Genomic DNA, 25682 nt, shown 5'->3' with positions numbered 1-25682 from the left:
CAGATACCCCCTCCTCCAGGAAGTCTTCCCTGCCCGCCCAGCAAGATGAGGTCCTCCTAAGACCTCCTGAGAGCCCCTCCCCTCACAGCTCTAGGTACTCAGTCCCACTCTGGATATTTATAATGGAGTAGATCCTAAAAAGTACTTACTCTGTGTTAGGCCCTCTGCCAAACACTTTATTCCTATGATCTTATCAAACTTTCCTCTAATCATCTATAATAGGGGCGCCTGGGTGGCTCAGTTGGTTAAGCGACTGCCTTCGGCTCGGGTCATGATCCTGGAGTCCCGGGATCGAGTCCCACATCGGGCTCCCTGCTCGGCGGGGAGTCTGCTTCTCCCTCTGACCCTCCTCCCTCTCATGCTCTCTGTCTCTCATTCTCTCTGTCTCAAATAAATAAATAAAATCTTTAAAAAAAAATAATAATCATCTATAATAGGTACAGTTATCGTCCCCATTTCGCAGAGGACGAAACTGAGATTCAGAGAGGATGATCACTTGCTAAGGTCACACAGCAGGGAAGGACTGAGCTGGATTCGAATCTGGGATTCAAATCCATTACAGCAGCTTTCCCATACACACTCCTAAAAATCTCAAAAATCTAACCCACAAGGTGGGCTATGGAGCATAGAGACAGTAGGGTAGGACTGAAGAGCACAGAATCAGGTGGGACAAGGTGAAGTCCTGGCTCTGCCGCTCTCATTGTATGACCTTGGGCAAGCTTGTTGACCTCTACATATCTCAGTGCCCTCAGTGGTAAAATGGAGCTGATACTAGTATCTACCTTCTAGGCTGATGGTTGGCTGTGACAGGAGGTGGTGGGATCAGGCTGCCAGGACGAGGAGACGGGGGGAATGGGATAGCTCACGCTTCCGAGAGGGGAAGCCACAGCAGGGCCTTAAAGGATTTAGTGCTATAGTTCCACGGGAGTCCCAGCTGAGGGCTTGGAAAGGACGGCCTGCAAGGGTGTACAGTGGGGGGGTTGGGGGGGGTGGCATCTGGAGCTACCGCCTGAGGCTGTACTATTCAGGGTTTCCTAGGTCATTAGAAAGAGTTTAGGGTTTTTTTTTTTTTAAGGGCACTGAGGCACCTTGGCAGGCTGGGGACTGGGGGATGAGGATGAAGAAAGGAGATGGTGTAACAAACTTCTGAGCCTTGCTCAGGACTAGGGGATCCAGGGCGCCTACAGTTAACAGCTAGAACCACTGACCTCAAGATTGGAACTTGATTCTCTCGGTTTGAGAAACCACGCATTTTTCAGAGGCGGGGGGAACTGCCCCTAATTGCTCAAGGTCACACAAATAATTGCCAGGAGGTCTAGTCTCCCGGCTCTGGTTCTGCGCTGGGCCCGGGGCTGCCCTGCAACCACACCCACCCACCCGAGAAGCCGGGGCGGGGAAATCCCACCGTGGAAGCCCTTCTCCCCCTGCACCCCCCCCAACTTCTGCGGCCTTGGCACACGGTAACTTTGGGAGCGGGGGCCAGGCCAGACCTTCCTCCCCCTCGCCCCGCGGCCCCCTTTCGCCCTCCCCATTGGCTCGTTCTAAGAAGGGCGCTGTCTAGGAGCTCTCTGGTCACCTTGTCCTCCGCGCGCTCTATGGCGAAAGGGCCCTGCGCACGCGCGCGAAGGGCGCCTTCGGGGCCCGCGCTTTACGACACTTGTGCAGCAGCGGCAGCAGCAACTCGGCACTCCTTCGCGACGATTCGGCCGGGTGCCCCTGGCGGCCGTTGCCAGGGTGGGGGTCGCTTTGCGGCATGGCGATGGCGGAGGGCGAGCGGACTGAGTGTGCTGAGCCCCCCCGGGACGAGCCCCCGGCTGATGGCGCTCTGAATCGGGCAGAGGAGCTCAAGACGCAGGCCAACGACTACTTCAAAGGTGAGCCCACCCCGGAGGGGACCAAGGGAGGGTGGAGAGCGGCCCAGGGCAAGGGGTGCCCGGCCCGCGCGGAACCATGGCAACGCGGAGCGGCAGCCTGGGCGCGGGGCAGACACTACCAAGTGACCCGGCGTGGGGAGGCCCAGGATGGCGCTACGAGGGGGCGACAGAAGGGGCTTCTGACGGAAGGGGTAATACCTAGTAGTGGCATTCGGAGCGGGTGCTACTGAGTGGGGAGACTGGAGAGGGCGCTACCAAGTGTGCGGCGGGAGGGGGACGGGAACGAGGGCATATCCATACGTGAGATCCTTGAGAGGTGCTAGTTATGGTGAGACCTGAAGAGGGCGCTGTCAAGTAGTGATGGGGCTGGGGAGTGATGGTGCTACCATATGGGGAGATCTGGGGTGGTGGCACCAGGTGGGGCGTGGGGGGCACTGTCCCAATAGAGTAGGGAATTGTAAGGGTGGGGAATAGATCATTAGGTGGGAGGGCAAGGAGATAGGAGATTTGGGGTTGCAGGAGGAAAAGGGATGCGTGGGAGGCCCTGGGAGTAAAGGTGGGAAATCCCAAGAATAGTATGACATAAGATCTTGGGAAAGAGTAAGATGATGGGGCACTCATTCATTCACTCATTCAACATGTTTATTGAGCACCTGCTTTGTGCTAAGGCCTGTGCTAGACTCTGGGGATTTAGCAGTGAATGAGGCACATGTGGCCCTGCCCTTTTATAGCATGTAATTTAGCAGGAGAATCAGACGTTGGGTAAAAACACAAGAAATAATAAAATACTTAGAAGTTGTGAGGAATGCTTTGAAAACAACCCCCACAGGGTGTGAAGTAGAGAACAAGGGCTGGAGGCTACTTTAGAAAGCATGGCCAGGGAAGGCCTTACTGAGGAGAAGGCATTTATGTTGAAAAGAATCTCAGGAGTGTTCCAGGTGGGTGCAGCCACATGTACAAAGGCCCTGAGGTAGGAAATGAAAGGCTGGCGTGGCTGAAACTTTAGCAAGTCAGCGGGGAGACTGATAAAAGATGAGTTTAGGACAGGGGCCAGACCAGATAGGGTTTTACAAGTCACTGCAAAGCTAGTTTGGATTTTACTCCAAGAGGAGACATTGAGTAGATAGATGGGCCAGTCTGGAGCTCCAGGGAGAATTTGGGCATGGTCAGCCTATGAATGGAATAGAACACCTGGGAATGGATGAGGTCATATAGGGAGAGAAGGGGCCAGAACCTTGAGGAATTTTAATGTTTAGAAAAGAAGGAGAAGAGGCTGAGGAGGAGTAGTCAGTGAAGTGGAAAGATGTCAGGAAAGATGAGAGAAGAGAGTGCTTCTAGAAGGAGAGGGCTGTGCCTTGGGTCGGGTGCTGCCAGGGTGAGCACTGAGCCTTGACTGTTGGATTTGACTCCACGAATGTTGGTGGTAGCCTTAACAAGAGCAGTTTGCAAGAGCAGTTTCTGGGGAATAATGAAGGTGGTAGTCAGCTAGGTAGTCACTCACCCAAAAGTGAACAGGAAGTGAGGAAGTAGAGACAGCAGATGTTGACAAAGTGGTTCGAGTATTTTGGTCCTAAAAGGGAGTGGAGAAACAGGGAGGGGGAGCTGCCTTTTTTTTTTTTTTTTTTTTTAAAGGGTGGATGAGTCCAAGAGTCTGGTCTGATAGCCAGAATTGATCCTGCAGGAGAGAAGGGAGACTTACAGCAGCAAAGCCAGGAGAAGGGAGCAGGGGAGGAATCTAGAGCCTTTAGCGGCCTTCAGTTGGCCTTTAGTGGGAGCACAAGGGGATTCAGAGTGGGAGCATTTGGTCGGGCTGCAGCCACAAGGAGGTAGGACCTGTGAGGGATGAGGCTGGAGGTGGAGCGTTGGAGGCCTGGTCAGGGAGTGTGGATGTCATCCTCAGGGTGGTGGGGAGGCATGGTAAGATCCCGCAGCTTCCTGGCTGGGATTGGATGCAAAGGCAGAGCTGGAGCCAGGAAGACTAGGATGGTGGACAGGTGAGGGATGGTGGCGTTGCTGACCAACTTAAGAAATGTTTCAGAGAGGAAATGAGGGCTGGAGAGAGGGAGGAGGGAATGCCAGGCAGAAAGAACAGGATGGCAAAGGCCTATCCTGGCAAAGGGGAGCAGAGCCTGGCACCGAGGAAGTGAGTGGGGCTGGAGTGTAAGAGGCAAGGGAGGAGCCTGAGCTTTCTGCTGGGGACCCTGGGGAGCCATGGATAGTTCTGAGAAAGGGAAGGACAGCGTCAGGTTTGTGCTTTAGCCAGACCCCTGCAGAGGAGCAGGACTGGAGGCTGGGAGAGCAGGGAGGAGGCTGGGGCAGGAACCTGGGCCGAACAGGATGAAGGCCAGACTGGGGCAGGACGGGGCTGTAGGGATTGAAGTGGATGCATAAATCTGAGATGTTGGGGAGGCTGACTGGACAGAACATGGCCACTGCCTGGCGTTGGGGGGTTGAAGGGTCAGGAGAAGTGTCCAGGACAAGGCACGGTCTCCAGCTGGGGGATGGCAAGGAAGGTGGGGCTGTCCCTGAAATGGGGCTAGGAAAGAGCAGCAAGCACGAGGGTTGATGCTGAGGCGAGGTAAGAATTCTGGGAAACAGTAAGCCATGGGGAGGGGCCCCCTGCTCCCCAGGACCTGGGCGCTGAGAAGCCCTGAGGCTGGGCAGGCAGCCAGAGGTGCTCGCGTCGAGCTGGCACAGAGGAGAAAGCTCCTCCTGGTCCAGGCCCCTCGCTGTCTGGCAGGCAGTGGCAGGCACAGAGCCCCAGCCTCGGGGGCTGTGGGAATAACAATAAAAAGAATAATTACAGCTCTCCTTAATTGAGCCCCTGTGGTGGCCAGGTACACCACTTTGCTCAATCTTCCCCCGCGGCACTGGGAGGTAGGTAGGAGCAGCCCTGTTTGTTTTATAGAGGAAGCTGAGGCTCAGAGAAGTGAAACCACTTGCCCAAGGTCAGAGTGTGAGCAGCAGAGCCCGGATATCCCCCTTCCTCGCCACGTGCTTGGCTCCCATGTTCAGAGTCCTTACCTGGAGCCTGCAGGGGGAAGAGGATAGCCCCCCTGCCAACACGGCTGGATCCCCTCTGTGAGCTCAGAGCACAGAGCCGATGTTGCTCTGCTCTCTTCCCCTCTCTCTGGTCCTCATCGTCCCCGCTTCTGTAAAATGGGAGGGGTTGTATGTAACCCCCAAAGAGTCCTCTGGGTCTAAGACTTTGTAGACGTGGTTAAGATCTCAGGCTGCCTGGATCCAAATCTTGTTTCTTTCTCCTACATGCTGTGTGACCTCCGGGCAAATGACTTAACCTCTCTGTGCCTTTGTGTCCTCATCTCTAAAGTGGGGACTGTCTCGAGGGTTAGATGCACCCAATTTGTAAAGCAGATAGAACAGGGCCGGGATACGGTGTCCGCTGGGTAGATGCGTGAAGTGCAGTCTGCTCGCATTTCCTCTGATTCTCCTCTTCAGTTAGTCATGTATTCACTTCTTTTGCAAGTATCTGCTGATGGTTTTCTCTGCTGTGGCCACATTCCATATGAAAGTTTATTTAGCCCTCACAGCTCGGCGAGGCAGGGCACGGCCAATCGTGATTCCTGCATTTTCAGATGAGCCAGCGGAGATGCAGGGAGGGAAGGCTGTTTGCCTGAGGCCTCGTGGTCAGCATTCGTAGAGCCAGGTGTCAGGCTCGGAGACACCTGGCTCCCCACCCCAGGCCAAACGGCCACTTGAGTAGCACCTCAGCCGTCGAGAGAGCTGGCCAGCTGGCCTCTGGAACGTGGCCAGGAGGCTGGAGGTAGTCCTCGAAGGCACTGGCATTCCAGGGAGGGTCCATCAGACTTAGGCTGTCTGATTCTGCCCTTGCTTGTTTCTGGGAAGTCCTGGGCCTGCCCGCTGGGGCTCCCAGTCCTGAAGAGACACACTCATCACCTAACGGCGACAAACCCGGAACGGGCAGGGCTGGGATAGGTGAGCCCAGAGGCTGGGGCAGCCCGAAGGAGTGCCTGACCCAGGCTGGGGGTCAAGGAGGGCTTCCTGAAAGAGGGGCATCGGAACCATTTGAAAGATTGCCAGATATTAGGCTGCAGGAGGAATTGTTCTATTGTTCCTGGCCATCTCCCCAGGACCTGACTTCTGCTTTTCCTAGTGTCAGTCTGTCTGCCTCTTCCTTCCTTCCTTTATTCATTGAAGAACTATTCATGAAGCCTGGAACCCTATTCTTCCATTTTCTTCACCTGACTCACTCTTGCTCAATCTTTCTCATCCTCCAGGTCTCCCACTGTGGCATCCTCTTGGTCTGTCCCTGTGCTGAACACTCTGGGTCAACAGTGTCTGGAGATGTGTGTGTGTGTGTGTGTGTGTGTGTGTGTGTGTGTATGTGTATGTCCGTGTGTCCTACTGGACCGTGAGCCCCAGAAGGGCAGAACAGAGGGGGTACTGTGTCTTCAGACAGGGCAGGGCTCAGAGAAGTAAGACAAACAGGGCCCCAGCCCTCACAGGGCTTAGGTTCAAATTGTGGAAATGGATTATAAGCAAACAAAACAAAGGTTTATCATGGTTTATACAATGGCACTGGAGAAAAGAGGTGGGAATTAGGGCAAGCATTCCCATTTTAGGCCAAGTGCTAGGAGAAGGACTCTCAAACTCAAGTCCAGAGTGGGTACGTAAGTTGCCGAAAGACACCTGGCAAATAAGAGATGGAGCCAGGGATTGGGCCCAGGCCACCAGCCCTCATGCTAGGCTCCCTCTCAGGGGCCACCTGGCACAGAGAGTAAGAATGGGAGTGTTTGGGTGTCAGCTTGTCCCCCAATTCCTGCCTACCACTTGCCTTGTGACCTCAAGCATGGGCTTTCCCTCGCTGAGTGTCAGGACCCTCATCTGGAAAATGGGGCTAATGCAGCTGTCCTCGGTATCGTGAGGGTTCAGGGAAGGGACTCATGTACCAAGAGCCCCACGTGGGACTTGGCACATCATGGTCCGCCAAATCAGGCAAGCCTCTGCGCCTTAGGCTCCTGCCTGTCAAATGGGCACGTGGGAAGGGTCCAAGCCTGGCTCTGCAGATGCAGACCAGGTGTCTGACCTTGAACAAGACCTCCGTGGCTCATCTGTAAAGTGAGCACCAGACGGTGCCTATGCCATGGAGATGTGAGGAGCCGTGGGTCAAGATATAAAGTGCAGGGCACAGCCATAGCTCATTTCAGATGAAATGAACCTTTCCCCCGTGGCCAGACGGCACATCCTGCCGCTCTGCACCTAGAACCTCAGTATCCGCACCCCGCTGTGGCTGTGGCCTTTGGGGTCTGTCTTGCCGGCCTCCCCGCCCTCATCCCCTTCCATCTTCCCGCTCGCTCCACCCCAGCCACACCAGCCTCTCACTGGTCCTGGAACACGGGCTTGTGCTGGCAGCACACCCCTCCCCTCCCCGCCCCAGGGCCTTTGCACCTCCTGCTCCTTCTGTTGGAAATGCTTTTCCTCTTGTCCAGTTTGTTGCTTCTTTTGGGTCTCTGCTGCTATGTTCCCTTCTCCTTGAGGCCTAAGTAGATTCCTTCTCCTTTCCCACATCCTATTCTCCTACTGGGCCCCCTCTTTGGGCTTGTTTCCTTGCCTTTGGGGGCTGGACAACCAAGGGGCTCAGGACAAACTCACATTTGCTGATTCACAACATCTCAGCTCTGGTACCCGAATATATCTTCTCCGGGCCATGGGATTGCAAGAAGACCCTCCTGAGGTTCTGGAAGAAGTATCGCCCAGGTTGGGGCCTTAAGGGGTGATGGCTGGGTGGGTGTGTGGAAGTGACTTTGAGTCCTGGAGATTTGAACCTGAGGGGACAGTTGGGACAGGGAAGAGGGGACAGGCTGAGTAGACATTTCTGAGCTCAGCTGCGGACCTCGGTTTCCCCATCAGTGCATGGGGACACTGGGCCAGTACCCAGCCTAGGGCCCGTTCTTACTGGGTGGCCGCAGCCCTGTCTCATGCCGCCTCCTCCTCTGTCTCCACAGCCAAGGACTACGAGAACGCGATCAAGTTCTACAGCCAGGCCATCGAGCTGAACTCCAGCAATGCCATCTACTATGGCAACCGCAGCCTGGCCTACCTGCGCACCGAGTGCTACGGCTACGCGCTGGCCGACGCCACACGGGCCATCGAGATCGACAAGAAGTACATTAAGGGCTACTACCGCCGGGCCGCCAGCAACATGGCCCTGGGCAAGTTCCGGGCCGCCCTGCGTGACTACGAGACGGTGAGCCGGGCCTCGGGGAGTGGGCCGCCTCCGGCACCTGAGCCCGGTGGACGCCACCTCTGGCCAGATGGGGCGGTGGGGGCGGGGGCACAGCCTCAGGGTGCGTGGCTGGCGGGGGAGGGAGGGTGTGAAGAGGCGTCTGCCTGTTCATCCACCCCTCACCCATCCGACAGATGAATGCCCGAGAGGCCCTTGGCCTGGAGCACACTTTGTGGGTTCACATCCCAGCTCTGCCCTCACTTGCTTGGTGAGCCGGGATGAGTGCCCTGGCCTCTCTTTGCTGCCTGTTCCACGGCATGAAATGGGGAGAACGCCAAGACCTGCCTCTAAGGGTTGCCATGAAGAATTAATGAGTTTCTGTTTTTCAAGCGTTCAGACCAGTGCCTGGCCCGTAACCCGTGCCCTGTTACAACGCACCGTTGGGGTTTTTGTCGCTGTGGGTGACCAAGAGCCACGCAACCCGTCTTCCAGCGGAGCCATAATTTGGGGGAAGGCAAAACCCAAACCCGTGACCTAGAGTAGGCAAACAGAGTCATGGCGGACGAGGAAATGTGCCTGGAAGAAGGCAGAACAGGGCCATATGCTGTAGAGGGCAGCACATGGGGCACGTGTCGTGATGAGACGAGGGAGGGGACCTAGAGCGTGGCAGGTCACCAGTTCACCCGCTCATCGGCCACTCCCATCCCTATGATTTCCTCTCATGGTCATGATAGGCGTGAGGATGTCAGGGCGCGTGCGTTCCTGCCTCGCATGTCCCGTGCCCTCCGTGCGGACTGGCGGAACGAATCGTTGTGGCAGCCCTGTGGGAGGGGGACTGGTGATTAACCCCACTGTGCAGACGGGGAGGCTGAGGCCCAGGGAATCGGGTCACCTGTCTGCCAACACGCGACTGGCAGGTGGCAGACCCGGGGTTTGAAGCCCCGGCGCCTGTGTCTCCTGCTTCGGAGAGCCTGACAGGAGGGGTTTTGCTTGTTCTGTTCATTGGGTCGTTGCTTGGCACCAACGGGCTCAGTCAGAATGTGTTGCGTTATTCTGCACCCCCCCTCATACACACCCCCATACTCCCTCCTTTTGTCTCATTCACCACCGGGCGCTGGGCAGCTTCTGTTGTGTGGGGAGGGGCGCCTAGGGGCTTGAGAGCCACAGGCTGCAGTTGGAGGGAGCGGGGCTGGCTGCTGGCCTGGGGTGGAGGGTGGATTTCAGGCAAGTGAAGGCTTGAGCCAAGCCCTGGGCCAGGGGACACCTGTATCAGTGTGGGGGCAGGGCATGGAGGAGGCGGTAATGTAGAGCCTGGGGGACAAAATGGAGGAGGGAGTGGGGTGACACCCAGGAGGACGGGGGAAGGAACAGTGGGACAGAGTCCTTAGGAGCTTCAGGTCCCAGGCCATTCCCCAGCCTAACCTGCACCTTGTTGTCCCCTGGTGTCCTCATCTAGAGAATAGCAACAAGATGAGTGGCCACCTTCTGGGTGGCCGTGGCATGAATAGAGGTTATTGGGGCGAAGGGTCCATTAATGAGTAACCCAGGAGGGCCCTCGGGGTTGGACAGGGGCAGGGTTTTTCTGCAGGGCTCCCAGTGCGGGGAAAGGCCTGGAGGAGACAGGGCAGGCCAGAGGACCGACGAGCCCAAGCACAGGTCTGTGGCAGGGTCTTCACCATGCGTGGAGTTGTCGGAAAGTCTTTCCTGGGGTATAATCCCCTTCTCCTCATGGCTCTGGCCCCTGGTCAAGCAAGGGCCTAATCCCACATACTCCATGAGACTGAGATGGTTGGTTCCAGCCATCGTGTGCACATAATCACATCTGAACATCTTCCCAGGCCTTTTGGATGCCACGGAAGGCTGGTGGCGGGGGTCCACAGCTTTTTGGGAACCAACCTGAGGTGGGGCCACGCTCAGCATTTAAATTGTCTCAGCCTATTTCCCTGTGGAGGCTTCGCCAGGCGCAGTGGCGAGTCCCCACACGAGCCCGGGATCCTTGCCCGCGTGGGTCCTCCCCAAGCCTTCAGGCTGTCCGCTTCTCCACTCTGACACATTTCATCAGGCTCTGTGAGCGCCAGGCAGCTCCCCGTCCAGAGGTCTCTGCCTCCTGCCCCCCTGCCTTCCAGAGGTGCCTTGCGACATGCTAGAGCTTCAGGCCCCCGCTTAGATCGCGGCTTCCGTGGAGGCAGAGCCAAGATGTGGCCTTGGATGAGCACAGGCCTGAGACTTTCTTTCTCTTTCCTTTCTCAGCCTCAGTGTCCTCATCTGCACGCTCACCATGGGCCTTGCTCTGTTGTGAGCTCTTTACGTGCCTGGGCTCAGTCCATTGTGCGGGCAGGAGGCAGAGGTCTGGAGGGGAAGCCCCTCCTCCAAGGCCTTGGGGAAGAGTTGGGACTGGAACCCGGAGTCCCGTCTTGTGACTGTTAGTGGGCCATGAAGTCAGTCCAGTGGTTTGGACACCAGCACCTGTGTCTTCCTCAAATAGAACAGAGTAGAAAAAACAGTTCCTTTGGAGGAAGTGTGTATATATATTCGTGAAAAAATGTTTCTCGCATATGTGAATATGGGTGTGTGGTATAAAATGTATCTTTCCTTACCGTGAGTCATGATCCAAAGCCTCAAGGCCACTAATGGAGGAGCTGACGCTGGCAGCAGCCCGGCGCCCGGCCACGGGCTGGCTCTGAGTGCTTTGGCTCTCTGCCCTCGGTGTCCTCATCTGTAGAAGGGGGAGAACACTAGGGCCTGCCTCAGAGGGTTCCTGTGAGGAATAAACGAGATTAGTACGTGGAGAGTGGGGCCTACCCCCACTTAGTGCTCACTGCCCTTCCTTCTGGGGTCGTGTGGGGGGAGAGCCCCTGGCCCGTAGGAAGGCTGTGTGCCCCTCCAGGGGCCTCAGCAGGAACGGGTCTCCCTTTTCCGTGGGTCCATGCTGAACCCCACCCCCCATCCCTCGCACCTCCAAGTTAATCCTTTCAGAGGGACCCTTGCTCCAGGATTCCTTGTCCCTTTTCTGGGTTCTCTTCTCGGAAGACCGCTCCGCCCCTGCCGTGTTCTTTCCTGTTTGTGGTTGGAATGCAGCTGGTCATCTGGGCTCAAGCCGGATCCAGGGGACTCCTTCTACGCTCCCCACCTCGGATTTTGGGGTTTGGTTTATAATAGGGTTTGCATTTGGGTTTCTTCTTCCAGCATCGTCCAGCCTTGCAAGCCCGTATGGCGTGCGTACACCTAAGGGATGGCGACCCCGTAGTTCCAGGAGTCGCCGTAGCTGATGTCTCGTACAGCCCGCACCGTGGGCCGGGCCACAGTGACCTTCATGCCCTAGGAACGGGCAGTCTTCACACCAACCCTCGCCGTGGGGTCTGTCCTGCTCCCTGATTTATAGATGAGGAAACGGAAGCCCAGAGTGTGGGCCTCTCCCTCGAGGTCCCACAGCCAGGAAGTGACAGGCTGGTACCCGAGTCAGGCGCGTGACCACCGGCCGTACGCAGCGGGCAGAGCGCCTCGGCACAGCGCTCTCCCATCGCTCAGCCCGACTCCGACCATCTCTCCTCTTCTGTTGCGTTTTATGAAAGGAACGTTGAGTATGACTCGCTAAATCAAGTCACTAGAGGGTCTTGCCCTGGAGGATGACAACCTTGGTGTCATGCTTGAGACTGTCCCTGTGCATTGCCTGCCCGAGACCCGGCCCCGCTTCCGCTGCCTGTGTGCCTCGGACGGGCCCCTCCGGGCCGCATCTCAGCACATTTAGAGTCAAGTTCGGGCAAACTGTTTGGTGGCCAGATCTGACCCGAACTTACGAGCGGGATACTGCTACCAGTGCCGCTCGGACTGCACTCGGGCGTTACGGTCCCCATGGCATTGCCCGGCTGCCGCCCATAGGCGGCCCCCACGGTGTCATGTAGGGATCGCGAACCCGGCTTACCGTGCGGTCAGGTCGAACACCGTGGTTCTTGCCTGTGAGCGCTCCCGGCTGAATGGCACTTGTCAAAACAGCTTCTCGAGGGCATCGTGGCTTCACACGCGGTTGTGAGAAGTGAAGTGAGACCGTGCTCCTGGTTTCCCCCGTAACCACGTAGACACCACGGTCAGAATCTGGACCGTGATACAACCCACATACCACTTTCTAAAGACAAGTCCAGCGTTGAGTTCTGACTCGCCAGTCCCCTCCAGTCTGGAGGGAATGACCTTCCCTGGGAGCAGGGGCGCCCGGCAGGGCCACTTTCCCTTTCCCAGCCCGTAGTGAGTCGAGGCGGCAGCCACTGAGCCTGGAGTGAGTACTCACTGGCTGTCGGCCCCTGTGATGGGCCCTCCGCAGGGGTGCTGGCACCCTGCCCTCTTCCTAGGAGCTGAGGGGGGCTCAGGCCGGGGACAGGTGGCCGTGGGCAGGGAGGGGGTGCAGCCCAGCGTGCACGGTGGAAGGCAGGATCCTAGGCAGGGACAAAACAGAATCCTGGCTTCTTGGGCCTCGGTTTCTCTGCCTCATGTCTCTGGGCCTCAGTTTTTTCATCCATCAAATGGGGATTGTGTTAACACCCGATAGAGCTGCTTGGAGGATAAAGTGAGCCAGTTCAGTGCGGACGACAACATCAGGTATATAGTAAGGGCTCCGAAATTTAGCCGTGTATTGTTACTGCTACTGATTCTCTTTTCCCGGCCTTGTTAGTATTCGTCCCCATTCTCCACCTACCCTGCGAGTTCTCTGAGACCTGGGACCGGCCGGAGGAAATGCTTAGTGGTTCATCCTTCCCCTAGGACGCGTCCATTCCCTCCTGGGGCGCAGCCGCAGCCTCACCCTTGTGGGGCCACCTTCCAGTGGGGAGACACCCACCTCCAGCCGTGTTTAGGGCTGGGCCTGGTGAGCCCCAGGGCTTGTGGGAGCACAGAGGGGTGCTTGACCCCGCCCTGGGGGTGGGGGTGCTCCTGGAGGAGGAGGAGCTAGGGAGGAGCTGGAGGTGGAAGGGAGGTGTCCTGGGCCGGGGGCAGCCTCTGCAAGGTGACGGGAACTAGCACATGGCACTCGTGGGTTTGCTCTGGCTGGGTTGTGCTGGTCGGACAGAAAGTAGAGGGGTGGGCAGGCCCGCGTGGGCCTGGCCGAGTGGCGGTTTGGACTTGATCCCAGGGTGTGGACTCATACCCTCTCCCTGTTGGGAAGGACTCCAGGGGATGTCTGATGCCGCCTCCCGAGCCTCGCACCACACCCACAGCCCAGGTGGAGCCGCCTGGCAGGCTGCCCTAGCCTGAGCCTGCCGAGACAGGGAAGAAGCCATCGCCTGCCACCACCCAGCTCCTTGCCATCCGCTGGGTCTGCGCACCCATCCCCAGGGTGGATGAGCCCCCGTGATCCTCGGGGGTTAGCAAGTGCCTCCGCACAGGCTCCTGACTCCCCCGGGGGGTGGGGGTGGCATCCCCGCACTTGAGGGCCAGCTCTGACATCTCTCTCCGGGCCCCTGGCACAGGAGCCGTGGACCTACTCCTCGGGCCACCGCGACGTGGGCACGTCCGGCAGGGTCCACTCATAGCAATTACAGTTACAGATAAGGAAACTGAGGGGGGTGGCGGGTGACGTCCTTGCTGAAGGTGACACAATAAGGAAATGGCAGAGCCCTGTCTGCTTCCGAATTGGGAGGATCAGAGTTTGTAGAAAGCGGGATAGAAGGTGGGGGTGGTGGGACGGGCTCCTTTTATAGAGAACTTACTGTACCTCCAAGCCCCGGGCCTGGTGCTTGTTTGCGTGTGACCCCATCTCAAGCACAATGGCCCATGAAAGGGGCCATGAGGTGCGGCCACCGCTTGTGTGGACTTTACTCTTGCCAGCCCGGCGGCGCACGCACGCTGTGTGCAAGTTCGCGCCTGTGATCCTCACGGCCGCCCTCGGAGGCGGAGACCGTTACCTCTTCCCTCCCGCGGAGAGGCTGCCCCGCTGCTCCGCGTGACTCGGCTGAGGATCGGTGGAGCTGGGCTTTGAACCCCGGGCGGCCTGCCTCTGCCCACAGTCTCTGCTGCCCTTCAGAAGCGGAGACTGAGGGGACAGCACTCGGTGCCGGGGCTAGCTGCAGCGGGGGGGGCCCTGGATTCCTTACCTGTGCTTCCCCACGGCCCTGCCAGGTGGAGCCTGCCGTTGTGTCCCCCCGCCCGTTTTATAGACGAGAAAATGGAGGCCCAGGGGGTCCAGGTTATCCAGCAGGTCGTTGGTTCTGTTGCGTCTGGGCTGCTCCTTATGACTGTGGACCCGGCCCACCCTCTCCTCTTCCTCCCACTCCCCTCGGTGTTGACGGTCATGTCAGTAAAGTGAGCCTCAGCCTGCTGGGGTCCCCACGAGGAGCTCCAAGCTGAGCACATGCTCCAAAGCTGGGACACTTATTTTAACGACACAGCTAAGATTTTTGTAAGAAATCCCAGCTGCTTGGGTTAACAGTGTTTACCAAACCTCAGGACAGCCCTGGGTGGGCAGCTGTCCTTGCCCAGTTGCAGGAGGCACAGGCTGCGGCCTGGAGGTTGATCACGGTCAGGGTCGCACCGCTAGCGCATGGAGGCCGGTGGTCTGGCTCCAGGTTCGTGGCTCCCAGGGCCAGGCCGAGCGAGCACAGCCACGGCGTCCCCTCTTCTGCCTGCTCCTCTGCCCCAGACCGGCTATGCCGGCGCATTGATGCCTCTTTTCTTCCTTTCTCTGCCCGCCCGCCTGCCTGCCCAGGTGGTGAAGGTGAAGCCCCATGACAAGGATGCCAAAATGAAGTACCAGGAGTGCAACAAGATCGTGAAGCAGAAAGCCTTTGAGCGGGCCATTGCAGGAGATGAGCACAAGCGCTCCGTGGTGGACTCGCTGGACATCGAGAGCATGAGTGAGTCGGGCCTGGGTGCCCTGCCACGCCCAGCCCCGAACATTCCACATCCTTGCACGGGCCCTCTCCATTCCCCACGCACACTGGGGAGTGGTGGCGCGGGTGGCCTCTGGCCCCGGGCTGCTGTCTTTTGCTCCTCTTCCTGCGTTCCTGGGAACTCCACAGTCCCACGCTGGGGCTTGCGTTCCCCAGGTCAGGCCAGGTGGGTGAGCCCCTCCTACCCTCCGCCGGGGTCTAACTCCCTGCCCGCCTCTGTACCGCCCAGCCCACCCTTCCCGGGCCTCCCTGCGGGACTTGTCTAGGTCCTGCAGGCCCTCAGACGATTCAGTTATTCGTTCCACAGCTAATTACCGAGCACCTACTACGTGCCAAACCCTGTTCTAGGCACTGGGGATACAGCTGTGAATAAAACAATCCCTGCCCTCACCAAGCTGATGCCCTGGTAGGCAAAGAGATGATTAACAAGTCAACAAATGAGTTAACTGTGTTAAGTGCTGTAAAACCAAGTAGGCAGTGGGGGGAGAGGGTACTGGAAGAGGGGGGCCCACTGGACGGAGAGGAAAGCAGAGCCGGCCCGAACAGAAGGAGCCGGCAGGGAAAGGACCTGGCTGGGGAGTGGGACCTTCTCCCTCCATCTTCCTCTCGCCCGGTGCCCGGGAGCTCCCCCCCCCACCATGGTGGCTGTGGTCACTGATTCGCTCCTGCTCCCCGTTCACACACCAGCCATTGAGGATGAGTACAGCGGTCCCAAGCTCGAGGATGGCAAAGTGACAATCACCTTCATGAAGGAGCTCATGCAGTGGTACAAGGACCAGAAGAAACTGCACCGGAAATGCGCCTACCAGGTAACGCCCCTGCCAGGTGCTGCACACACCTGGGACCTCCGCCACAAAGGGCAGGTTGAGGGGCAGGGCGGCCACGGCGGCCAACACTGCGGAGCCGGGAGCATGCTGAGCGCGGTGCAGAGGAAGCCTTTATTTCTGATACTGCATTTTCGTTTCTGGCGTTTCCATCGAGTTATTTTTATTAATAGTTTTCATCTCCTTGCCCCATATGTTCATGCATGTTGTCTTTTCCACTAGATCTTTTGCACATTTATCATAGATATTTTTAAAGTCTCTGGTAATTCCACCATCTGGGTCATCTCTGGGTCTGCTTCTGTTGTCTATTCTTCGTGTGTCTCATCGTTTTTTATTGTCTGCCAGACATTTTGGGTAAAAGAACAGTAGGGACTGAGCTAAGTAAGAATTGTGCACAGACGATGGCAGCCCTGTCTTCCGTCAGGCCGCTGGTGTGAGGGGCCCTATCCGAGCGATCTGCAGTTGTATGCAGCTCTTGCTGGAGTTCACTCCTGGCTCGCACTGTTTTCAGACAGGAATCAGGACTCTCCCGTCAGCCCTGGCAGGATCCCAGGGATGTCTTTATGTTGCAAAGTCTCCAGCTTCTGGAAGTGTGGGAGCACTCTCTGATTTTCAGCCCCACGGCCAGATTTTTGGGCTGCTGGGGGAGCTCTGTGCTCTCCAGCGTTGCCCCCACTCTTGTGCCTCAGGAGGCTCCCCCCTCACACGCACACCATGCTGCCTCACACCTCACTTTCTGTGACGGCGGCGTGAGCAGGTTGGCAGGTGAGAGCAGAAGCGTTCGGTGGCGGGGGCTGCTCCGGGCTCTCCGCGTCACCAGCCCGCACACGGCCCGAGCGCTCTGCTGGCTGCCCTCACTCTGGGCCTCGCGGAGCCTCTCGGCCTCCTGCCCTCCTGCCACGCTGCTGGGAGGTGCCAAGGAAGGGCTTGTTGCTGTTACAGTTGATGCATTTAGGTTTCTTTGTGAACACCCTTGGCTCTCAGATGGTTTTCATGAGATTGGTTGGATTTTGTGGGTTTGGGGTTTGTTGTCATTAGGGCAAGAGTGACAGTCTTTTGTAACCTTCTCCATTCTGACCAGAGGTGGACATCTATGTTTTTTTGATACTTTGGGTCCCCCCCCCCAACTTTTTATTTTGAAAATTGTCAAACAGAGACATGGAAAGAACAGTACTGTTCTGATATCCAAGGGCTGATATCCATGCCCCCTTCACCCAGATGCGCCCGTTGTTAACATTTTGACACATTTACCTTAGCTTTCTACACACGTGTGTGCATGCACACTCACTGCGGTCTTTCTTTCCTCGTTTCTTGTCCTGAACCGGAAAGAAGTTGCATCATAACCTGTATCTCCTAAAAGCAGGACGTTGTCCTGCGACCACAGTTCAGGTGTCTCCCCTTAGAAATTAATACTGCCTGGGGCGCCTGGGTGGCTCAGTAGTTAAGCGTCTGCCTTCGGCTCAGGTCGTGGTCCCGGGGTCCTGGGATCGAGCCCCACGTCGGCTCAGGTCATGATCCCGGGGTCCTGGGATCGAGCCCCGCATCGGGCTCCCTGCTCAGCAGGGAACCTGCTTCTCCCTCTCTGACTCCTGCTGCTTGTGTTCCCTCTCTCGCTGTGTCTCTCTCTGTCAAATAAATGAAATCTTTAAAAAAAAAAAAAATTAATACTGCCTAATGCAAACAGTCCGCAGTCCATCCACAAAATCTGGAAACACTGTCAAATATACATGACAACGTCAAAGTCATTTTTAGTCTTTCCTTAGCAAAAACTAGTATTGTCTGCATTTCCAGACAAATACTTTAATTTCCCTCGGTTCTCCCAAAAATGTCCTTTTTAGCTATTTCGTTGGTTTTGTTTTTTATGGGTGTGTGTTTGTTTTTAATCCAGAATCCATTGAAAGAGCAAATGTTGCATTTTTATCTTCTTTCATCTAGAACAGTCTCGTGCCCTTTTGGGGAGACGCTTTCATGACACATGTAGACATGTCCTGGCCAGTTGGTTAGAAAATGTTCCACATCTGGATTCGTCCATGTTTCTTCATGTTGCTGATTATATTAAGGGGAACCCAGAATCTCCGTTTTCATGTGAAATATCCTGATGTTGAAATGCCAGAGGCCGCTGGGGCTACAGCTTGAGGGCTGCCTGTGGCTCCTGCCAGCGCTCACTTGTCCAGCCTCCCCTGCCCATTCCTCTCCCCTCCTGGCCTCTCCCTCGCCCTCCACGCAGCAGTATCTCCCGGTTAGCCCAGGCTCCCCAGGGCCCGGGATGGGCGGCGGGCCCTCCTTCCGGCCACACTCACAGCCTGCCCTGCCTTCCAGATCCTGGTACAGGTCAAAGAGGCCCTCTCCAAGCTGAGCACGCTCGTGGAGACCACGCTCAAAGAGGTGCGCGCCGTGGGGCAGTGTGAGGTCGGGCCAGGGGTGGGGGGCTCCCTGGCTGGGGAGGGGCTGTGGAGCTCAGAAACTCACAGACCCCCCTGGCTTGGTCTGCCTTTCCCCCCCCCCCCCCGCCCCCCGCCACTCCGAACCCCTCCCCCGATGTCCCTCCCCTCTCCTGGCCTCCTGATCTCTGTCCCACCCTCTTCATTTCTGTGTCCCCTGCCTGTGTCTTTTGCATGCTTCTTCTCGGTCTGCCGTGACCTCTTGCCCCTCCCCTCACCTCTGCCCCCTCCCCACGTCTCTCTCTGGGCCCCTCCCTCTCCGGTGGCCTCTTTTCTTCCAGACAGAGAAGATTACAGTGTGTGGGGACACCCATGGCCAGTTCTATGACCTTCTCAACATATTTGAGCTCAATGGTTTACCCTCAGAGACCAACCCCTATGTATCCTTCCGCAGAAGAGCACACCCTACCTGTTCCGGTACCCTACCGGGCTTTGAGAGATGAGCCTCCGCCGGCCGGCAGGGCATGCGCCCGCAAAGGGAGAAGCTGGAGTGGTGGCTCGGGCACGGGGGTGTGGGTGCAGTGGCCGGCCGGCACCAGGTGGGCCAGGGCCCGTCCCCCCATGCCGTGTGACCTGGGCAGGTGGCCTGGTCCCTCTGGGCCCCAGCCCCTCTTCATCTTCAGAGGAAGCTGCTACAAGAGCGCACGTGTAACAGCACCAGGCACGGCCACTTCGAGCTGTGGGACCGTGGCACGACCTCTTCTCTCGGGCCTCAGGTTCCTCGTTTGCAAAATGGGTGTTGTAGGGTCTGCTTCATGGGATTGTTGAGAGGGTTGTGAAGAGCCGAGCGGCCCACAGTCAGAGCTGTATAAGTATTTGCTGAGGTTACGACCGTTGCTTGGTAAATGGCCACCGTGCGGGGCCACCAGGCCTGTGCAGTATTGGGGGGGGGAGGGTCTGTGTTCTGTTTCCCCTGTGGCTTTAGGGCTTGTATTTGGCGGGGGGGGGCAAAGCAAGCTGACCACCCCGCGTCCCCCTCCACCACCCGTTTCCCTGAGAAACAGGTGAGGTTGAGGACGTCAGTACCGTCCTGCTGAGCCTCGGAGAGGCCCAGCTGCCTGGCCAGAGCCAAACAGCAAGGAGAGACAGCAGCACAGACCTCCAGTCCTGCTGGCACCCCCACTCCTAGGGATGGAATGGCAGGAGCTGTGGGTCATGGAGAGGCTGAGGAAGAAGGCAGTGCCCGCCCCCCTCGTTTTCCTTAGCAGAGCAGATATTTAATGGCGACTTCGTGGACCGTGGCTCCTTCTCAGTAGAAGTGATCCTCACCCTGTTTGGCTTTAAGCTCCTGTACCCAGATCATTTTCACCTACTTCGAGGTAAGCTGGGCAGCAGCAGCAGGGTCTGGGGTCAGTGTGGCCTTGTGCAGGATGAGCTCGCCAGGGAACGAGGGCCCCCTCCAGGGGGGGAGGAGACCTGTCCATGGAGAGATGAGCAGGAGGGAGTGAGGGCAGTGGGCTGGCTTGGGGGTTCCGGGGGGCCTGAGTGCCAGGTTCGTGGCCAGGTTCAGGGGGTTCATGCAGCAGCGCTGGGCACATGGTAGGTGTTTGGGAACCACCTGTTGTGGGCTTCCCTGTAGGAGGTGGTGAAGAGCTGGCTGCAGCAGACATGGGGGCCTAGACAGCTTCCTTGTACCCCCCCCCAAGCCCCAGGAGCCCTGGGAGGGAAGAATGAGGTTGCGTGGGGGACGCTGGAGGCACAGCCCGGGGCCGGCCCACGTTAGGTGTTCTGTAGTAGGCCTGTTGTTTTGTTAAGACTTGCCCCCTCCTTGGCCCTTCTAGCCTGGAATGCATGTACCTTCTCCAAACAGGAGCCCAAGGCCCACAGGGGCAAAGGACACAGCCGTGGTCACTCGGGGCTGGACCAGGCCTGCGCCTTGTGGCCTCACACCCAACGTGTGCCCCTCAGACTGTTTTTCCCTCCAGAAAAGGGACTGAGAACAGTGTCTGCACCTCCTTGGGTTTCGCTGAGGGGCCAACCAGCTGATGTGTGAATGTTGTTCGCTTGGGGCCGCCGGGCAGTCCTCCCCAGGCCCCTGGACATGGGCCCCAGGGGGCGCCCAGGCAGGGGGTGCTGAGGCTTCTCTTCATCCTGCTGCTGGCCAGGCAACCACGAGACGGACAACATGAACCAGATCTATGGCTTCGAAGGCGAGGTGAAGGCCAAATACACGGCCCAGATGTACGAGCTCTTCAGCGAGGTGTTCGAGTGGCTCCCGCTGGCCCAGTGTATCAACGGCAAAGTGCTGGTGAGGGCGGCGGCAGGACCGCGGGCCCCTCCGCACCCCCGGGGGGCCGCATGCGGGCACACGTGCTGGGGAAGCAAGTCGGAGGGTTGGGGTGTGGCCGGCGCCTCCACCCACACCGCTGTTTCCCCTCTCCCCCCACCCCCCGCACCCCAGATCATGCACGGGGGCTTGTTCAGTGAGGACGGCGTCACCCTGGACGATATCAGGAAGATCGAACGGAACCGGCAGCCCCCAGATTCAGGTGACCAGGGCAGGCCGGGTGGCAGCCCCTTCCCTCGCGGGGCTGCAGCATCTCCAGCGGAGAGGGGTGGCCCTGCGCCGGGTGGGCTTTGCGCCCTTGGCAAGGACGGCAAGGCTGAGCCTCCGTGTCCTCACCTGTAACTCGGGTTGGCGCACCCCCCTCCCGGGGCCGTGCTGGCGAGGGAGCGTTCGTGTTCACCACGGGGAGCACGCGTCGATCACTTATTTGTGAGTTTGGCCGCTGAGCCCGGAGAGTGACATATCAGGGCTCCTCGAGCCGTGAGCACAGACGGAGAGCGCGGACACGTGTGCACATGCACGCACAGCTGTGGGAAGTGTGGCATGGGGCCCGGATCTGGTGGGTGGGTACCCTCTCTGGGGACACCGCATTAGAACTGATGGGGAAGCAGGCACCTGCCACCCAGAAGAACGTCCTTGGCCAGCAAGCACAAGGGGGTCCCACGTCGGGTGAGCTTCACCGGTGGGAGGAACAGCTAGCAGGCCAGTGGTTTGGGGGTGAGCAGGGAAGGGGTGGGTGGGGCCAGACCCTGCAGAGCCTCACACACCTGGGTGAAGAGCATGGGCTTGGTTCCTAGGGCAGTGGGAGCCACAGCAGGCTTTGAGCAGCAGAGGGGTGTGATCTGAACTGCACTGTTAAAAGTTCCTCCCATTGTGGGGCCAGAATATATTGAACGGGTCTAGGGGGGAGGTCACGGAGCTCAGAACCCCACTTCACGGGCCCCTGCTCAGGGATGCCCTGCCCAGCCCCCACCCCAGCTGTGCTCTGGGGTGGGCCAGTCCCTGACGTCCCCTCTCCTCCCCCCCCCTCCCCAGGTCCCATGTGCGACCTGCTCTGGTCAGACCCACAGCCGCAGGTCAGTGTGCCCAGGGCTGTGGCCGGCAGGTGTGGGCTGCGGGTAGAGAGGGGTGGGGCGGTCAGCACCCTGAGCTCCCTGTCTCCCCAGAACGGACGCTCGGTCAGCAAGCGGGGCGTGAGCTGCCAGTTTGGCCCTGATGTCACCAAGGCCTTCCTGGAGGAGAACCACCTGGACTACATCATCCGCAGCCACGAAGTCAAGGCTGAGGGCTACGAGGTGGCACACGGCGGCCGCTGTGTCACCGTTTTCTCCGCCCCCAACTACTGGTGGGTGCCGCCTCCCCCACTGGTCTGGGCTTCTTTTTCCCACCCACTGTACTTTGTGCTGTGGATTTTTTTTTTTTTTAACTTTATGATCAGAAAATGTCAAAGACAGGCAGGCGTAGGTAAAATAGTATAAGGAACGCCCACGTGGCCATCACTCAGGTTCAGCAGTTCCCAACTCCCCAGGCTCTTTTAAAGCAAACCCCAGTCCTCCCCTCTTTCATGCGCTGACATCCCCGTACGTGTCTGGAAGAAAGAACTCTGCTTTTCTCTACGCAAGCAGAACACCACCGTCACGCTGTCAGGTGTCAGAAGAGGTCACCTGAACCCAGCGCTCTCTTTCCTCATGTCTCTCACAAATGTCTTTTCAGTTCGATGTCTTCCAAGTAGGACCCGAACAAGGGCCACACTCTCAGTCTCCCTGTCTTCCATTTCCCTATCCCTCCTCCCCTGCCGCTTACCGGGGTTTGGTTGAAGAAACCAGGCCGCTCGTCCTGCAGTTGTCTGTGCTCTGGATCAGACCGCCCATATCCTCCAGGTGCTGGGCGCCATGTTCCTCTGTCCCCCATGTTTCCGGGTGCTGAGGGGCAGGGTGTGCTCAGGTCAGAGTTCAGGTTTTGGCAAGAGCCCTGCCTCCATGGGGCTGTGTATGCCCCCGGCCCGTTGGGTCAGGAAGGCCCTCTGCTGGCCCCGCCTGCATGACCCCTGCCCCCGTCCCACCTTCACCCTCCTCCCCCACCCTCCCACCCGAGCCTCCCCGGGGGGGGCCCCCTCCTTCCCTCTGGAGTCCTGCCTTTCCCAGTCGGCCTCTTTCTCACTTCTGTGTCTCTCTGTCCACCTGTGTCTGTGACTTTCCCCCTCTTCCAGCTGTCAGCTGCTCCGTCCCTCTGTTTCTGTCAGAGTCTCTGATGGGTTCTGTCCGTCTGTCTCTCCCTCTTCTCTCGGACTTTCTGCCATCCAGCCTCCTTGGACCTTCCTCTCTACACCGCCCCCCCCCCAGCCCCTCCTTGTGTTTCCCCCTGCCCCACCCGTGACCGGCTCCTCTGCCCCTGTCCCCACAGTGACCAGATGGGGAATAAAGCCTCCTACATCCACCTCCGGGGCTCCGACCTGCGGCCCCAGTTCCGCCAGTTCACAGCAGTGGTGAGTCACCTGTGCAGCCCCCTGCTCTCCCTGGCCTGGGCCTGGGGAGGACCAGGCTGAGCGGCCTAGTCAAGGGCAGGGCACAGTGCCCAACAGTTCTTGCGGGGAGGGCTGCTCTCTGCATCTGGTGCTGTGAAGCTGCCCCATTTCTGTCTCCCCTGTGCTCTCGTTCCCCAGCCTCATCCCGACGTCAAGCCCATGGCCTACGCCAGCACGCTGCTGCAGTTAGGGATGATGTGAGGCCCGCGCGTCCCAGGGCCTGCTCCCCATGTGACCCCAGGCCCGGCCCAGGGCAACGTTGGACCCCCTTTTACTTTGTAAAGTTTGTATTTATTCCCCTTTAGGTTTGCAGAGGGGGTGGGGAGCCGACCAGAGGGTCCGCTCCCTGGAGAAAGAGAAAGGAGGAGGTAGAGAGGCTGGGGTTGGGGCACACCTGGGCATTGTGGAGGGAGGCCGCAGGGGGTGGGGTGGGCGGGGCCCAGAGGCATCCCTGCCTCCCTCATTTGCATGGCCCCATCCCCCTGAAGCAATAGGGCCCCGCCATAGGAAGACCCCGGAAGGAGGGTCATCAGGGAGGCCTCACCTGCATCCCCCCCCTCCTTGTGGCCCCGAGACGGGGCGAGGCTGGGGCTCACCCCCTTCCCCAGCTATTTTATGTCTGTAATTAAATATGTTAAAATAAAGTCGTTATTGTAAGTCAGCTGGTCTCAGGTGACGAGCTGCTGGGATTGGGATGACTACAGCGTCCGGAGGGTAGGGGGGGTCCACAAAGCCCCACACCCCTCCTCTTCCATCTCACGGGGGCTGGACTGGCTTTACCGCCGGGCTCGGAGCTCTGGAGGGAGAAGCCCCAGCAGCCCCAGGGCGCACACCGGGAAACAAGGTGCAGGCTGGGCCGGGGCGGCCGGGCCAGAGCCGAAGCTGGAAAGACTCGTCCTTCCCTCTCACGCAGTGAGTGGCGGTAGGCACTCACCGAGGCTGCCGCGTACCCTCAGTTGCTCACAGTGTCCGCCGGACCGACCCCACACTGGCTCTCGCGGCGCCCGACGAAGCAGACATTTCCCTCGCCAAGGAAAACCAGAGGCATTTTCTACCGCTCGTCTTTCATTCTCCATCAGAGATTAATACCGAATCCCGTCTAGGCTGCTCTGCCTGCCCGTGGCCCTGCGGAGACATCCCTGTTTTCAGGTTTGAGCTTCTCCAGACCTAACTTTTTCCGGGGAGATGTTGTCTACGGGCAGGTGACAGCAGTAGGACCGGGGGGCGTCCTGTGGGCACTTGGAGCCCGTGGGTGCCTCCCCGGCACAGAAATGAGATGGCAGCCCTCGGTCTGCTGTGGCATCCCGAGAGGCTCCGCGGTAGGCTCCTTCCTCAGGCCGGTGAGCAGCGTGGTGTGTGAACCTCCGTCCTGGGGGACGTGGCCTGGGGGTTAGAGTATCCTGAGGAGGACAGGCACGGATCCCAGTGTGCCGAGTCCATTTCCTCCCCGTGGGAAGGACGTGTCCTGAGGAGGCCTTCAGCCCTGCACGTGCACCCGGCCTGGTGAGAGGCCGCCATCTCCGTAGGCACACTGGGGATCGTGGCTCTGAGAGCTGCGCTCAGAGGAGTTCCCAGGCCACCCCTCCTGTTCAGTCACTTGCTAGAAGGACTCACAGGACTCAGCAAAGCTGTGATGGTTCCAGCTTATTACAGCAGAAAGAGATGAAAGTAAGCAGAGACAAGGGGCACGTAGCAAGGAGTTCAGGGCAGGCTGGAGCTCCCGGTGTCCCCTACACGGTGGAGTCACACGCACTGATTTCTCCCAGCACACACCGAAGAAGCGCACTCAAGCCTTGGTGTCCAGGGTCTTTACTGGGCTTGGTCACTTTGCCTTGACCACACACTGACCTTGGTCTCCAGAGACACAAGCTGATGTCATATGACCCAGGGTCCCCAGCATAAACCACCTTGAGTGACACAGGGCGCTAGGTAAACAAAGACCCTCATCAGGGAGGACATTCCCAAGGCTTCGAGGTCCCCTCCCAGGGGCTGGGCAAGGGCCAGAGTCCTTTACTTAACTGCACGGCTGCACAGCAAACTGCTTACTGGCTTCAGGTGCCTACGTATCTGTCTCAGTTCTGTGTGTTGACTGGGCTTGGCCGTGCGGTTCCCATTTGAGGTCTTTGGCATTTGCGGTCAGGTGACATCTGGGGCCGGAGTCATCTGGACACTAGAAGACGAGCCTAGCTGGACATCCACGTGGCTCATTCCGACGCCTGGCAGTTGGTGCAGGCCCCTGGCTGGGAATGGTGCCTGGAGCATCCACACAGGGCCTCCTGTGGCTTGGGCTTCTTCCTGGCGGGGTAGCCGGGTTCCCCGGGGCGGGGCGGGGGGGGGCGCCACTTGCACACCCAGGTGGGAGCCCACAAGTCTCCATGACCTGATCTTGGAAGTCCCGCTGCATCACTGCCACCACATTGTGCCTGTCGAGCAAGTCAGTGAGACCACCCCAGATTCAGTGGGGCAGGGAAATAGAAATAAATACAGTTATTTGTACAAATTTCTGATTCAAAGTAGAGTTTTGGGTTGAGCTCACAATGCCAGAATTAACTTTAAGCCCAGAGATGCAGTTTTTCCTATAGAAACTAGAGGCCCAGAGCTAGCATTTAATTGGTCAGCTGCTGGGCTTTATGTGTTAAGGATGACTCG

At 58.3% G+C, this 25682-nt stretch overlaps 1 protein-coding gene across 2 annotated transcripts; it reads left to right on the top strand.

Moving 5' to 3' along the window:
* The first annotated feature begins 1657 nt into the window (after positions 1-1657).
* PPP5C (protein phosphatase 5 catalytic subunit) lies at positions 1658-23689 on the top strand. 2 transcript variants are annotated; one of them, XM_021681177.1, is made up of 13 exons: positions 1658-1874; positions 7862-8103; positions 14774-14921; positions 15645-15766; positions 18101-18166; positions 18504-18602; positions 19436-19541; positions 20328-20470; positions 20624-20711; positions 21545-21585; positions 21676-21854; positions 22913-22994; positions 23172-23689. In XM_021681177.1, the coding sequence occupies exons 1-13, from the start codon at positions 1754-1756 to the stop codon at positions 23232-23234; spliced, it is 1500 nt and encodes a 499-aa protein (XP_021536852.1). In that variant the 5' UTR covers positions 1658-1753; the 3' UTR covers positions 23235-23689. The 2 variants fall into 2 exon arrangements, with proteins under 2 accessions (XP_021536852.1, XP_044767393.1); XM_044911458.1 differs by lacking the exon at positions 18101-18166.
* Positions 23690-25682: the final 1993 nt, after the last annotated feature.

This window comes from Neomonachus schauinslandi, chromosome 16, assembly GCF_002201575.2.
Source record: "Neomonachus schauinslandi chromosome 16, ASM220157v2, whole genome shotgun sequence".
NCBI classification, from domain to species: Eukaryota; Metazoa; Chordata; class Mammalia; order Carnivora; family Phocidae; genus Neomonachus; species Neomonachus schauinslandi.
Note: the sequence above shows the minus strand (reverse complement) of the source record. Positions and strands in the feature narration are given on the sequence as shown.